General features: G+C 35.5%; 1 protein-coding gene across 1 annotated transcript in view; it reads right to left on the bottom strand.

The window, feature by feature from the left end:
* LOC124825676 (protein TIC236, chloroplastic) overlaps window positions 1-13,218 on the bottom strand; it is a 34,793-nt gene that overhangs the window by 948 nt on the left and 20,627 nt on the right. Inside the window, exons 13-22 of the mRNA XM_088107095.1 lie at window positions 12,448-12,570; window positions 11,739-12,011; window positions 9,990-10,055; window positions 9,478-9,606; window positions 8,571-9,395; window positions 8,212-8,492; window positions 7,780-8,036; window positions 6,639-6,880; window positions 6,338-6,505; window positions 5,411-5,680 (exon numbers count right to left, since the gene is read on the bottom strand). Coding sequence (XP_087963221.1) covers window positions 5,411-5,680; window positions 6,338-6,505; window positions 6,639-6,880; window positions 7,780-8,036; window positions 8,212-8,492; window positions 8,571-9,395; window positions 9,478-9,606; window positions 9,990-10,055; window positions 11,739-12,011; window positions 12,448-12,570 — 2,634 coding nt within the window. The remainder of the gene's footprint in view (window positions 1-5,410; window positions 5,681-6,337; window positions 6,506-6,638; window positions 6,881-7,779; window positions 8,037-8,211; window positions 8,493-8,570; window positions 9,396-9,477; window positions 9,607-9,989; window positions 10,056-11,738; window positions 12,012-12,447; window positions 12,571-13,218) is intronic.

The following is a 13,218-nucleotide window of genomic DNA, read 5'->3' as shown; positions in this document are numbered from 1 at the left end:
TATTAAGATCAGGTATTATTGGGTAGATATCTCCTGATTTAGAGACTTTATTTCAGGAGATTTTTTACCTTAATTAGACAATAGTTTGTTTCTTTTTAAACACTTATGTATTGTTTCAAAAGTATGAATGAGAGAATAATTAATTCCAGCATCCTACTACTGTTTTACAACATGGTATCAGAGCTCTAGGTTTTTCCTGGAGCCCTGGTCTTTGTTTTTTGTCTCACGGCCTTCATTGCCGTTCCTCAACTATTGCTGGCCTTCATTGCCATTCTCGTCCAAAAAAAAAAAAAAAAAAAAGGGGCAGCCTTAATTGCTGCTGTTATTCTTTCCGCTGTGTTAACCTAACATCCGATTACAATGTCTGGTGCTACATCAAGTAGAGAAGTCTCTAGTCCTTCACACAAAAATGGAGAACTCCAAGGTCTCCGAGCGTCATACAGGTTGGATGGAAAAAATTTTCTCAAATGGTCCCAGTTTGTTAGAACCTATCTCAAGGGAAAAGGATGCCTGGTTCATCTCCTTGAAAATGGTCCAAGCATGGAGGATCCAGCATTTGCAGCATGGGATGAAAAAGATTCCATGATTATGTCTTGGTTGTGGGACTCCATGGAAGCTACCATCAGCGACACTTGTATGTTTCTTAATACAGCTAAAGATATTTGGGACTCCATAAACCGCACATATTCTAAAGCCAATGATGCTGCCCAAGTATATGAAATCAAAATAAAAACTGCAGCCACAAAACAGGGAAGCAGAGGAATCACAGAATATGCGGCACTGTTGCAGAATCTATGGCAGGAACTTGATCACTACAGAGTTTTTGAAATGAAGTGTGCTGAGGATGCAATCCTCTTGAAGAATTTCATAGAGAAGGATCGTGTGTATGATTTTCTTGCAGGACTAAATCCTGAATTTGATCAAGTTAGAGTGCAAATTCTAGGGAGAAAGGATACTCCTTCACTAGAAGAAACCATCTCTATTGTTCGTGCAGAAGAAAGTCGAAGGAGTGTAATGCTTGAGTCTCAACCAATGGATGGGTCTGCTCTACTTACCAAACCTGAACTGGTGCAGAAAGGAAATGAGCAAATTCCTAATTCTCTATGGAAAGGAAATAGAGATAATTTATGGTGCACCTATTGTCAGAAACCGAGACACACAAGGGAGAAATGTTGGAAATTGCATGGCAAACCTCCAGGAAAGGAGTGGGTGAATCGTGGAGGACAACAAAAGTCCCAAGTGCACATAACACAAACAGAGATTAAAGAATCTCCAGCAGTAGACAGTTTCAATATGGAAGAAATAAAGAAATTGAAGAAGCTATTGGGGAATATGGAGGAACCCTCTGGATCATGTTCTCTTGTTTTCTCAGGTAAAACTTCTTGTATGAATACCTCATATAATGTGAACTCTTGGATTGTGGATTCGGGAGCTACAGATCATATGACACATTTATTCCACTTGTTTCATTCTTATACACCCTCACCAAGTAATAGAAAAATTATTGTTGCAAATGGGTCAGTAGCTACTGTTGCAGGATATGGTAATATCCAAGTAAACCCGAACCTTATGCTTAAAAACGTTCTCCATGTTCCCAAACTCTCAGCCAGTCTTCTCTCCATAAAGAAACTAACCTCTGATCTCAATTGTTCTGCAATGTTTTCCCCATCTCTATGTGTTTTTCAGGAACAGGACTCGGGGAGGAGGATTGGACTTGCTAAAGAAAAAGATGGTCTTTACTACTTGGAAGTATCTAAAGAATCCCAAACCAACCAAGCAAAATCCCTTCACAGTATAACAAATAAGGATGAACTATGGTTGTATCACTATCGTCTAGGACATCCATCATTTAAGGTGCTACAATTTATGTTTCCTCATTTGTATGAAAACTTAGATATCTCAAAGCTTCATTGTGAAACTTGTGAGTTAGCGAAGCATACTCGTGCTTTTTTTCCCAACAGCAATAATAGAAGCTCTCAACCTTTTCAATTGATTCATAGTGATATATGGGGACCGTCTACAGTACCAAATATTTCTGGGGCCCGCTGGTTTGTAACATTTATTGATGATTGCACTAGGGTTACTTGGCTCTATTTGCTTAAACAAAAATCTGATGTCAGCACTATCATTCCCATATTTCACTCAATGATCACAACTCAATTTGGAGTTAATATTAAAAGGTTTAGGACCGATAATGCTAGAGATTATTTCAACCAAACCATATCCTCGTATTTCCAATCTAATGGGATCATCCATGACTCTTCATGTGTTTATACCCCACAACAAAATGGAGTGGCAGAAAGAAAAAATGGGCATTTACTCAATATAACTCGGGCTCTTCTTTTTCAAGGGAATGTTCCAAAAAATTATTGGGGAGAAGCTGTTCTTACTGCACCATATCTTATTAATAGACTTCCCTCTCATGGCCTAAGTAATAAGAGTCCAATAGAAGTCCTAAATAATTTCTTTCCTCACTTTAAGAAATCAAATGGATTGATTCCTAGAATATTTGGATGTACAGCCTTTGCACATGTCCCTGTTCAAGCTAGAGATAAACTGGATCCCAGGGCTGTTAAATGTATTTTTTTAGGATATTCAGCCACACAAAAAGGGTATAAATGTTATGATCCTATCATTAAAAAATGGTATATCTCAGCTGATGTTACTTTTCTTGAAACTAAACCTTTTTTTAACAAAACCAATCCTACAGAACAATGTCTAGAAGACCCTCATGAAAATACTGAGTTCTTAACTCTGCCATATATCACAACCAACAGATCTGAGCCTCCAACTATACAACATAATTCTGAACGAGGATCAGAAGCTATGGATACAGATTTCCCCATTGAAGCAACTCGAATAGAAGCTGACAATCCTCCGAGATTTAACAAGGTTTACACCAGGAGAAAGCAAATTCCAGAGATGATGCAAGTCCATGAATCCAATCCAAGTTCTGCACCAGAAAATGAAGAAATACCTGAACCAGAAAATGAGATTGACCTTCCAATAGCCATCCGAAAAGGTACTAGAAATTGCACTAAAAAACCTCTCTATCCTCTCTCAAATTATGTTTCTTATGATAGATTATCAGCTAATCATAAAAGCTTTATTGTAAACTTGAATTCTGTGGTTATACCAAATAATATTATTGAAGCACTAGCAAAGAAAGAGTGGAGAGATGCTATGCAAGTGGAAATGACAGCATTAGAGAAGAATAACACTTGGGAAATTGTGGATAAACCCAAAGAAAAGAATATTGTTGACTGTAAGTGGATATTCACAGTAAAATATAATGCTGATGGGTCACTTGAACGATACAAAGCAAGATTGGTGGCCAAAGGATACACTCAAGCATATGGAATAGACTATGAAGAAACGTTTGCACCAGTTGCTAAAATGAATACTCTAAGGATTCTTCTATCCTTAGCTGCTCATTTTGATTGGAAACTACTACAGTATGATGTTAAAAATGCCTTTCTTCATGGAGACCTAGAGGAAGAAATCTACATGAACATCCCACAGGGGGTTGAAGGAGATAGACAAAATAAGGTGTGCAGACTTAAGAAGGCACTATATGGACTGAAACAATCTCCTAGAGCATGGTTTGGGAGGTTCTCAAAAGTTATGAAGGGATTTGGCTACAAACAAAGCCAAGGAGACCACACGTTGTTCATAAAACATTCAGAAAAGGGGAAGGTAACAGTTCTTTTGGTGTATGTGGATGATATTATAGTAACTGGGAATGATGAAAAAGAAAAGGAAAAATTGAAACAAAGACTAGTCCAAGAATTTGATCTCAAAGAGCTTGGAAAACTGAAATATTTTCTAGGAATTGAAGTAGCATACTCTACCCAAGGAATTTTTATATCCCAACAAAAATACATAACCGATTTGTTGGCTGAGACGAAGACTATTGGATGCAGACCCGCAACAACTCCAATGGACCCCAATCACAAACTGAGTAAATCTGGAGATGAACCAGAAGTAGAAAAAAGGATGTACCAGAGGCTGGTTGGAAAATTAATATATTTGGCGCATACCCGACCAGATATTGCCCATTCGGTAAGTGTAATAAGTCAGTTTATGCATGAACCAAAGGAGTCTCACCTTCAAGCTGCCTATAGGATTCTACATTACTTAAAAGGCACTCCTGGAAAGGGAATCCTATTCAAGAAGAATGAAAAATTGAACCTTGAAGCCTACACCGACGCAGACTATGCAGGATCTCTAATTGATAGAAGATCGACTACTGGATATTGTACTTTCCTGGGTGGAAATTTAGTAACTTGGAGAAGTAAAAAACAGAATGTAGTGTCTAGATCATCAGCTGAATCAGAGTTCAGAGCACTTGCTCAAGGAATATGTGAATTATTATGGATAAAAATTATTCTGGATGATTTGAAAGTTGATTTGAAGGGTCCCATGAAACTGTACTGTGATAATAAATCAGCAATAGAAATTGCACATAATCCGGTTCAACATGACCGGACAAAACACGTTGAAATAGATAGACACTTCATCAAAGAAAAAGTAGACGAAGGTCTATTATGCATGGCGTATGTCCCATCCAGGCAACAAGTAGCTGATGTGTTAACAAAAGGTCTCAATAGCCCTATCTTCCAAGATCTTATAAGCAAACTGGGAATGACCAATATCTATTCCTCAGCTTGAGGGGGGGTGTCAGAATATGTGAATTATTGTGCAATTAATATAGCAATTATGTGTAATCCTGCAATTATGTCTAATCCCTAAAATTAAGGGATTAGGATTAGTAATTATTGGGCAGATTTCCTTTTATTAAGATCAGGTATTATTGGGTAGATATCTCCTGATTTAGAGACTTTATTTCAGGAGATTTTTTACCTTAATTAGACAATAGTTTGTTTCTTTTTAAACACTTATGTATTGTTTCAAAAGTATGAATGAGAGAATAATTAATTCCAGCATCCTACTACTGTTTTACAACACCTATCATACTTTTTACTGATTGATAATATATTAGACAGAGCACAGAAATTATACTATATATTTGTGTTTTAATATATACATTATTTGTTCTTATCCATTAAATTTTAACTATCAGTTCTGTTAAATATAGTGAAAATTAGGCATAGGAGTAATTCCCCCTGTGTAGAAAATAGACCGAATACTATATTATAATGAAGAGTAATTCAGGGAAATATGGCAAATACACATAAATATGATAAATATAAGATATTGTGACTAACAATATCTAAAAAGTTCAAAATAAAGTTTGCCATTTGTTGCTTTATTAATAAAGAAGTACTACAACTAACAATTTCCCTCCACTGATATGGATTTATTGACAAGAGAATTTGGCTGAAACAAGAATAAATCCAGTTCTTGGAAAGCAATGATTTGAAATATGAAGTAATTTGATTATAACTACCTGAAGACGTTTCCCAAGCTGGACTTCTACGTCAGTACCAAATGTTAAATTATCAGCAAGTAACGTGAAAGGATCAACTGTAGCACCAGAAAGTATAGTAGGAATCTGAGGGGCATAAACCCACTTCAACTTAGCCTGGCCAAACTCTCCCTTGCCTTCTATTCGTGGCATTAGTTTTTCAAGAGTAGCAGTTGCAAGTTTGTCAAAGGCAAGTTGACCATTGCTTTCCAAAATGGATTCTGCTAACTGGCTATCAAGTCTTCTGGCAACCTGCATGGGTTGAAACAATTAACAAGACCATGCTGCTAGAAAGAAAGATCATGAGTATTGATCTTTCACAGATGAAAAAACTATTAACCAACTTGAAAACTTAATTTAATTAGAGAAGATTTGGGATCTGGCAGCACATGGAGATTTGCTGTGAAATGCTAGAAAGAAAGATCATGAGTATTGATCTTTCACAGATGAAACTATAAACCAACTTGAAAACTTAAATTAATTAGAGAAGCTTTGGGATCTAGCAGCACATGGAGATTTGCTGTGAAAGTGAATGTTATTGTTCACACAGTGGTCCTCAATCAATGTAACTCGTGACAGTTCAACTGGAAATTTTTTAGCTTAATCAACTCAAGGGTCTGTTCCAAAACCAACATGGACGAGTTGATTCTGAATCCTAAACCCAATAAGGAGGATATGGGACCTCAAGCTTCAAATATAATTACAATTTATAACTCTTAATTGATAATGCTTAGTTAGTGAACTGGTCACAAAATAACTAAATTGGCTCATACAATTATGATATTTCATTCTTTTTATTAATCATTGTGAGATGAGTGAATTTTTGTGTTGCCATTGACAATGCTTGTAAATTCGTAATTGATTTACTGCATGTGTTAATACAAGATGACAGAGAGCACTATCATCTACCTCAATTGGTGATAGTGTATCCTGTTCAATAAAGTCTTGCCAATTGCTAGCTCGACGATGAATTCTATATTGCCTCTCAGCACCAACCAAGGTTAAATCTAGCATTGGATCTAGTCCATAATCAGGTTCAAACCTTGCAATGTTGAGATGCTCCCGTTTTAACCTCACCTGCATTCAAATGAATTTTATCAACCTAAACAATTGAGTCCATAAAGTAAGGGAAGAAACTGAGACAAAACTAGTCTGGAAGAAACTGCAGGTTACAGTTCATAAAAGTTGCGAAATTAAACATCACACAAACCTGTGTTGCAACCAGATCAACTTCACCATTCTCAAATACCAGCTTGCCCGTAGGTTTTACACATTTGGGATGGGCAAGACCATTCAACTCAATCTCTCCACTAACAGCAAAATTAAGAATCAAAGGATAAACTATCTTCAGCTCTGGTCCAAGCACAAGCTTCAAATCAGAAAGGCAGATTCCTATATTTGGTTTTATCTGCAGTTCCTCCGTATCCTTTTCCACCTGAATTGATTCATTGACTTCCGTGTGTTTTTTTTCAAGGGAAAATATCATCATAACCCAAAAAAAGTAACCAATCTTAAAAATAACACACAGTGAACTTGATTAATTTTTCAAATAACACAAGCACATGTATAGACAAAGCAATCAATTTGTGATGAGTTAGATGTTTTTAGGATATTATATGTTAGAGTATAAGATAGGGTGTTTACTATGATTGATTATTTTTTAATCTTGATTTTGTTCTCTGTTATCTTGCATAAATGATTGATCTTGGCATCTCCAAATGCATCATGAACTACACAGCATAGCAAAAAAATAGTCAGCAAATTAACTTGTAAACCCTGTAGTTATATTCAAGTTCAATTAAGTTTGTGAGTGCTTATGGAAAAGTTAGAAGAGAAAGTTTATGAAAAAGTTAAGATGCATAAACTGATTTCAACTGTGTGAGAATATTGAGGGAGGACAGCTGCAATAATCGGCAGAGCTAATACTAATAATTTGTTCAAAATGTGCTACGTATGAAGAAATTCAGTGCCTTTGGTTGGAGAAAAATCAATAGAAGAGAGGACAGCTTCTTGCCAACGTTGCTAATCTGGGATAGAATGGTCTTAGCTTCTTGGTGGTGCTTCACTAGTGTTTGTTTAGTTACATTGATCACAAATTCACAATACTAACTTCACATAGTTGGCAGCAACAAAATAATTTGAGAAAAAAAGAATATGCATGATTTAGATTTAATAAATGCAGTCATTAGATTATGTAACAGTGCAGAAATCCAAAGTCAACTATAATGTTATAGAAAGAGGCATGAGAGTGATACATTTGCAATAATAGGCAAGTCCATTCTGATTTAGAGAATTATTATAAGGAAATGGTAGAGACTACATGCTAAGCCAACAAGCATGTAAAGTATTACCAGAGCCGGAAGTCTGAGAAATCTTGGCCATTGGAGAAGCAGATTCTGAGCCAAAATACCGTGGAATATATCTTGAAGCAAATGATTTATCAATGCCGCCACTGGGAAGTGCAGATTGATATGATCGGAATCTATTAGTAGAAGCACCACCCCTATCATGTGGCAAATATACTTCTCCATGACTAAGTTTAATATTTCCAGAAATGTTAGGTTGCAATACGGAACCAGTTATTTGCACCTGGGAGTTGAGCTGACCACTGACAAAGTACGTTTTTCAAATAAAAATCATATAAGCAAATAACATACAACAAAATAAAAGTTACATTATCAAAATTCTATTATATTTGAGATTTAATGATCACATCAGCTAGATGCATCCATTAATAAGTCAAGACAATTTAGATCGCTAGTGCCATAAGTTAAAGAAGCAACCTTAAAATATTTTTTGCCTGCACTTCTAGAACTTCACACTTAAACTCTATCTTGTCATCAAGGGCTGCTTCCTTAGTTCTTAGAGGAAGGTTCCCTTTCACTAGTAGCTTTCCCTTTCTACCTAGCCTACTCTCCAGTGAGGTGATGGATAACCTGTTTGATTTCATGTGCACAGTTCCACCGAAGTTGGTCAGTGAATTTCGGAACACAGGTGAAGATATAGTTGCCCTACGGAAAGATGCATATCCATTAAGCACCGGTTGATCAACTGTACCTCTGGCCTGTTAGGTCAAATGATTAGTCAAAACTTTAGAGAAATACAAATAATTATTTGAAAAAAAATTATTTACCGCACCCACCTCAAGCATGATATCAGCATTGCCATGAAGCCAGTCGGCATAAGGAGTTAAAGCTGTTACCAGCTTCATTCCCCCATCTTTGATATCAACATCAACCATGACTTCCCTAACATCTAAAGTTTGCCAATTCAAACCTTTAAGGTTTTCTACTAATAGAGTATTCCAATCCTTTTCATTTCTTTGCCTAGAAACCTTTTTGTTTCTCGCATGGTTGGTGGTTGTGGTCCCTATGTTCTTTTTCATCCATTCAGGAACCCAAGTATCTCTACTCTTATCTAATTCTACATCTTTTTGTAACATTTTACATTGAAAAAAATTAACAGGAATAGATCCTTGAATTAGTACATGACCATTTCGGATCAAAGGTTCAAATTTGGCATTGAATAGAAAACGACTAGTTGGGGTTAGAGAGGCAACAAGTTCTGCTCGATCAAGAACAATTCCACCAATGATACCATCAAGGAGCCTAATTTGAACATCACATTCTGGTTTTCCTATACTTCCTCGAAGGTCTCCTTCCATATGCAAGATCCCCTTAATGGGTGCTAACAATTGCCGCAGAGAATGAACAACACTATTTGCTGTAGAGTCAATGATCTGTACAAGTGTTGGTATCAGACTAACAGGAAAATTTAAGACAGCAAAATGAAGGTTGGTTTTAGGTCCTAAGAAAATTCCATCAGCATGAATTGTGGCATTATCCTTCTGGACAAAAAATTTCTTCAGGTGTATACCATCATCGTTACTATAAATACCAACTGCTGAGACACTCTGAGTTCTGTATTCTCCCCACTCCCAATCCTCACCATGAAAGTCAAATTCTGCCTGAAATGGAATAGAAAGGCAATCTTCAAAAAGTAGAAGATTTTGCAAAACTCCCAATATGCAAAAACAAATAAATTTTTACAAGGGTGTCTCCATTCCCTCCACCACTGGCATTGAGGGAACCATGCCAGCAACCTTTGAGGTCAAGTAAACCAGGAAGGCTGAAATGCTCAACAACATCATTCAACGGAACATGAAGCTCCCTTATTAACTGCAAGTTAAATGTCATTAATGACAAAAAAAAAATCAAATTTTGCAGTGAAAGCCATTTGGATCATGAATATTATGAATCAATATGTACAAAACTTAGATACAATTTAGGAGCTTTTGGTGTTATTCTTTAACTAGAATTGGCGTTTTATCTCAGTAATTTATATTGAAGTTTGTTCCAAACTTTTAATACATAGATTACCGAGGTAAAACCCAAATTTGGATTGAAAAATAGCTCCAAAAGCACCTGAAGAAGTACATCTAAGTTCTGTCCTCAATAAATAAACATTACATGTGCCCTTCATGTTGGAAATACAAACTTGGATGCATGAAGCATTGTGCCCTTTGAAAATAAAATACAACATAATGATTGTTCGATGATACCTCAAGCAGTTCTTGTGTGCTCATAGAATATAATCCTGTTGACTGTAAACTTTGAATAAAAAGATCCTACAAGGGACATTGTAACATGCACAATCAGAATTCTATTTCTTAAAATATAAGTATACAGTATGGACAGCAGGTTTTGAGATGACAAGCAATAAAATATAATCTTTCACAAAGTCTAGATATGTAATGGGTGACTGACAATCATTAAAGTGTTCAGCAGATGCATACCTGAAAATATATATAACATACAATTACAGGGAAAAAACGTAGTTCAAATATGTTATTGAACCTGAGTGCTCTACTAATTTACAATTATAACAAAACAGAGGCTGATTAGAAACAGAAGCATAGTGATATAGTACTTATATACTCGGGGTTCTTCAATCCTATAGTGTATTCTTGATGACTAAGTTGAATTAGGTATGCATTTTCTTACTTTTGGGTTTACTTTCTTAAAGTCCAGTAAAGTAAATAGATTTAATTTTGGCTTCCATCATCTAGTTCTTGAAATTAATAACAATATGATGACACTAAACCTCCAAAAACCAGTACTTCACATACAAAGGTTTCAGCAATACAATATTGCAACAATGAATTGGTATCCTAACTGAACGGGTTCAACTACTTACAATACTCACTGAAAAGAAAGTCCTAGCAACATTACTGCATCAGTAACAACAATAATAGCCACGCCTTACACCACTCAACTGGGTTGGCTACATGGCATACTTAATGCTAATGGTTATCAAAAATTAAATTTTCAGTAAAACTATTTAGAACAAGTTTCTTTTTGTTTTTCAATAACTTCTCCAAAATTTTATCCGATTTAAAAATGTCATATCAAATAACTTCTTAAATATGGATGGAACTGAACTAACCCCACTAACCCAAGTTCCACATTGACTAAAGTAGTTTAAGTCTAATTTAACCTTACAAAATTGTCATATATATGATGAGGTTTGCACTTGTTAGACGCAAACCACTTTGTGTTGATGACATTTGAAACAAATCTATGCTTTGGCTCAAGGGGAGTGGAGTGTAAGAGATGATTTGATTACATTAAATAGGTATACGATATGATATGATTTGATAGAGAAATATCTAACCAAATATTTCTCATAAATACATATTGATTGTTCCTTATTATTGTCTCCCTTCATGATAAATTAGAACATACATGTGTGTATCCCTTCATTACACTCCTCAGTTTCTCCCTTCTGAACATGGCACCAAAATGGTACAATTGTCACCTATTTTGTCACTACTCCTTTCAACAACATTCATTTTTTAATCAATAGAGATATTTTGTTATCAGGTCAAGGAAAAAAGTTCAAAGGACTTAAAATTTTTCAACAAGAAAAAATTAGATACCACTGACAAACTCGAGCTTGATTTGAATTCAATCCACAAGATAAACAAACAAGTCAACAACATGAAGAACCTAAAATTGAATTTGGATTCCTCTAGCTTTATATCTACCAATTTTCTGGAAAAATAATGTTTTTGGTGTGGGTTAGGGCCGGTGAAGCAGAGAAGCCAAAGTATATTCTAATCAACTTGAAACCTTTATATGTGAATATTTTGTAATCTATGGTTTTCAAGAGTAACAAATAAACCATGCAGCTTGACTCCTGAATTAACCAAGTTACATGTTACAAAGATTGAATCAGAAGCAAAGTATCTAAATCAACTGACTTAGAATCTGTCAATTAATGACATATATTATAAAGCATAATATACAACCTTTGATCTTGAAAGAACAGCAGGATCCATACTTCGAGATAGAAACCTTGCAAGAGGAAGCATCTCAGCAACCTCAGCTCTGGGAACTTCAAGTTTCATTCTCCACCTACCCATTGAAGATATAACACTACCAACATGCTCAGACAAAAACCTTTCTAAAATTCCATCTCCTTTTATGTCAACAGGGCAATCTCGAGTGCCAGGTAATACATATTCTCCTTGTATTTCATAATAACTGTAGCTTTGTTTCAAAACAGTTTTTTCAATTGTGATCTGAACAATAGAACATCAAGTGACAATCAGTAAAAAAAAAGCACAATGTGCAGTTCAGATACTAGTGCAACATAACCACAAGTTAATGCCATTCTTACTACATTAAAATTGAATTTGACAAAATGAAATGACTAATTTTGCCAACTTCAATAGTCAATCAGCAAACGACTTCACTAAGTCTTTGAGGGGTACTATAATTGATTATGTTTTATCTAGCTCAATGCGTATGATTTATACATGCTTCAACTTGAGAGAATGTGTCACATATTATAGATATCTTTGGTTAACAAAACAATTAGAGGATTCAAAGAATTATAGAAATTAGCCAATTATTTTTGTTGTAATTGTTACCCACTCCACATAAAAATACACTATGCATTCAGTCACATTGCCTGCTTTCACTTCTCAACCTAAGAGAATGAACTTAGGAACTCACAACATCTCCACTCCACCTAGCTGCCACATCCAGTGCTTCACCGTTCACCCCACCGAATTTTGGACAAAGTACAGATATGACTCCATGTCCTCTTCTTTTTGGAAGATTTAGCTGGATTTCTGCCTGAAAAAGAAAAGGGCAACCAGATAGAAACCACATTACTTTTATTTCATGACCATTAATAACGCATCAACCTAGTCATCATTCAGGCAAGACTGAACAGAAAAAGGCAGAAGTGAAGAGGTAAATGAAGTAGCAACATATCAGATAAAAATGTCAAAAGTTGCATATTTCCCCGAAATAAAGAAAAAAGGCAACTAGCTAAAACGTACTACATTATTTTCATTAATTATTAAATAATGCTTTGACCATGTAATTATTCAGGCAGGAATGAACAGAAAAAGGGAGAGATCGAAAGGTTAAAAAAACAACAAATCTGATAGAAATTGACAAAGTTGCATATTAGAAATACTTTCCTCTAAATTTTATGCAATGTATCCATATTTCGTCTATGAGCACCTTTACTATGTTTTATCTTAAAAATACTGATAGGAGGTTATTGGTTTATGAGAGAAGGAAGAGACATTAGTTAGCCTAACTGCCTTGGCAGTTAGGAAAGGTGGGGAGGGACTTGTATAAATAGGTTTGGGTTTAATTGTAGAGGGGATTGGTTTTGGATAATAACAGATTGTCACGAATTTGTTTGTCCTGAAGGGGGAGGTTAAGCTCTCTGTACTTGTATTCTTGATTGACGATAAATACAAAGAGGTT

This window comes from Vigna umbellata, chromosome 2 (assembly GCF_029865625.1).
Source record: "Vigna umbellata cultivar VRB3 chromosome 2, Vumbellata_1.0, whole genome shotgun sequence".
Taxonomy (NCBI): domain Eukaryota; kingdom Viridiplantae; phylum Streptophyta; class Magnoliopsida; order Fabales; family Fabaceae; genus Vigna; species Vigna umbellata.
Note: the sequence above shows the minus strand (reverse complement) of the source record. Positions and strands in the feature narration are given on the sequence as shown.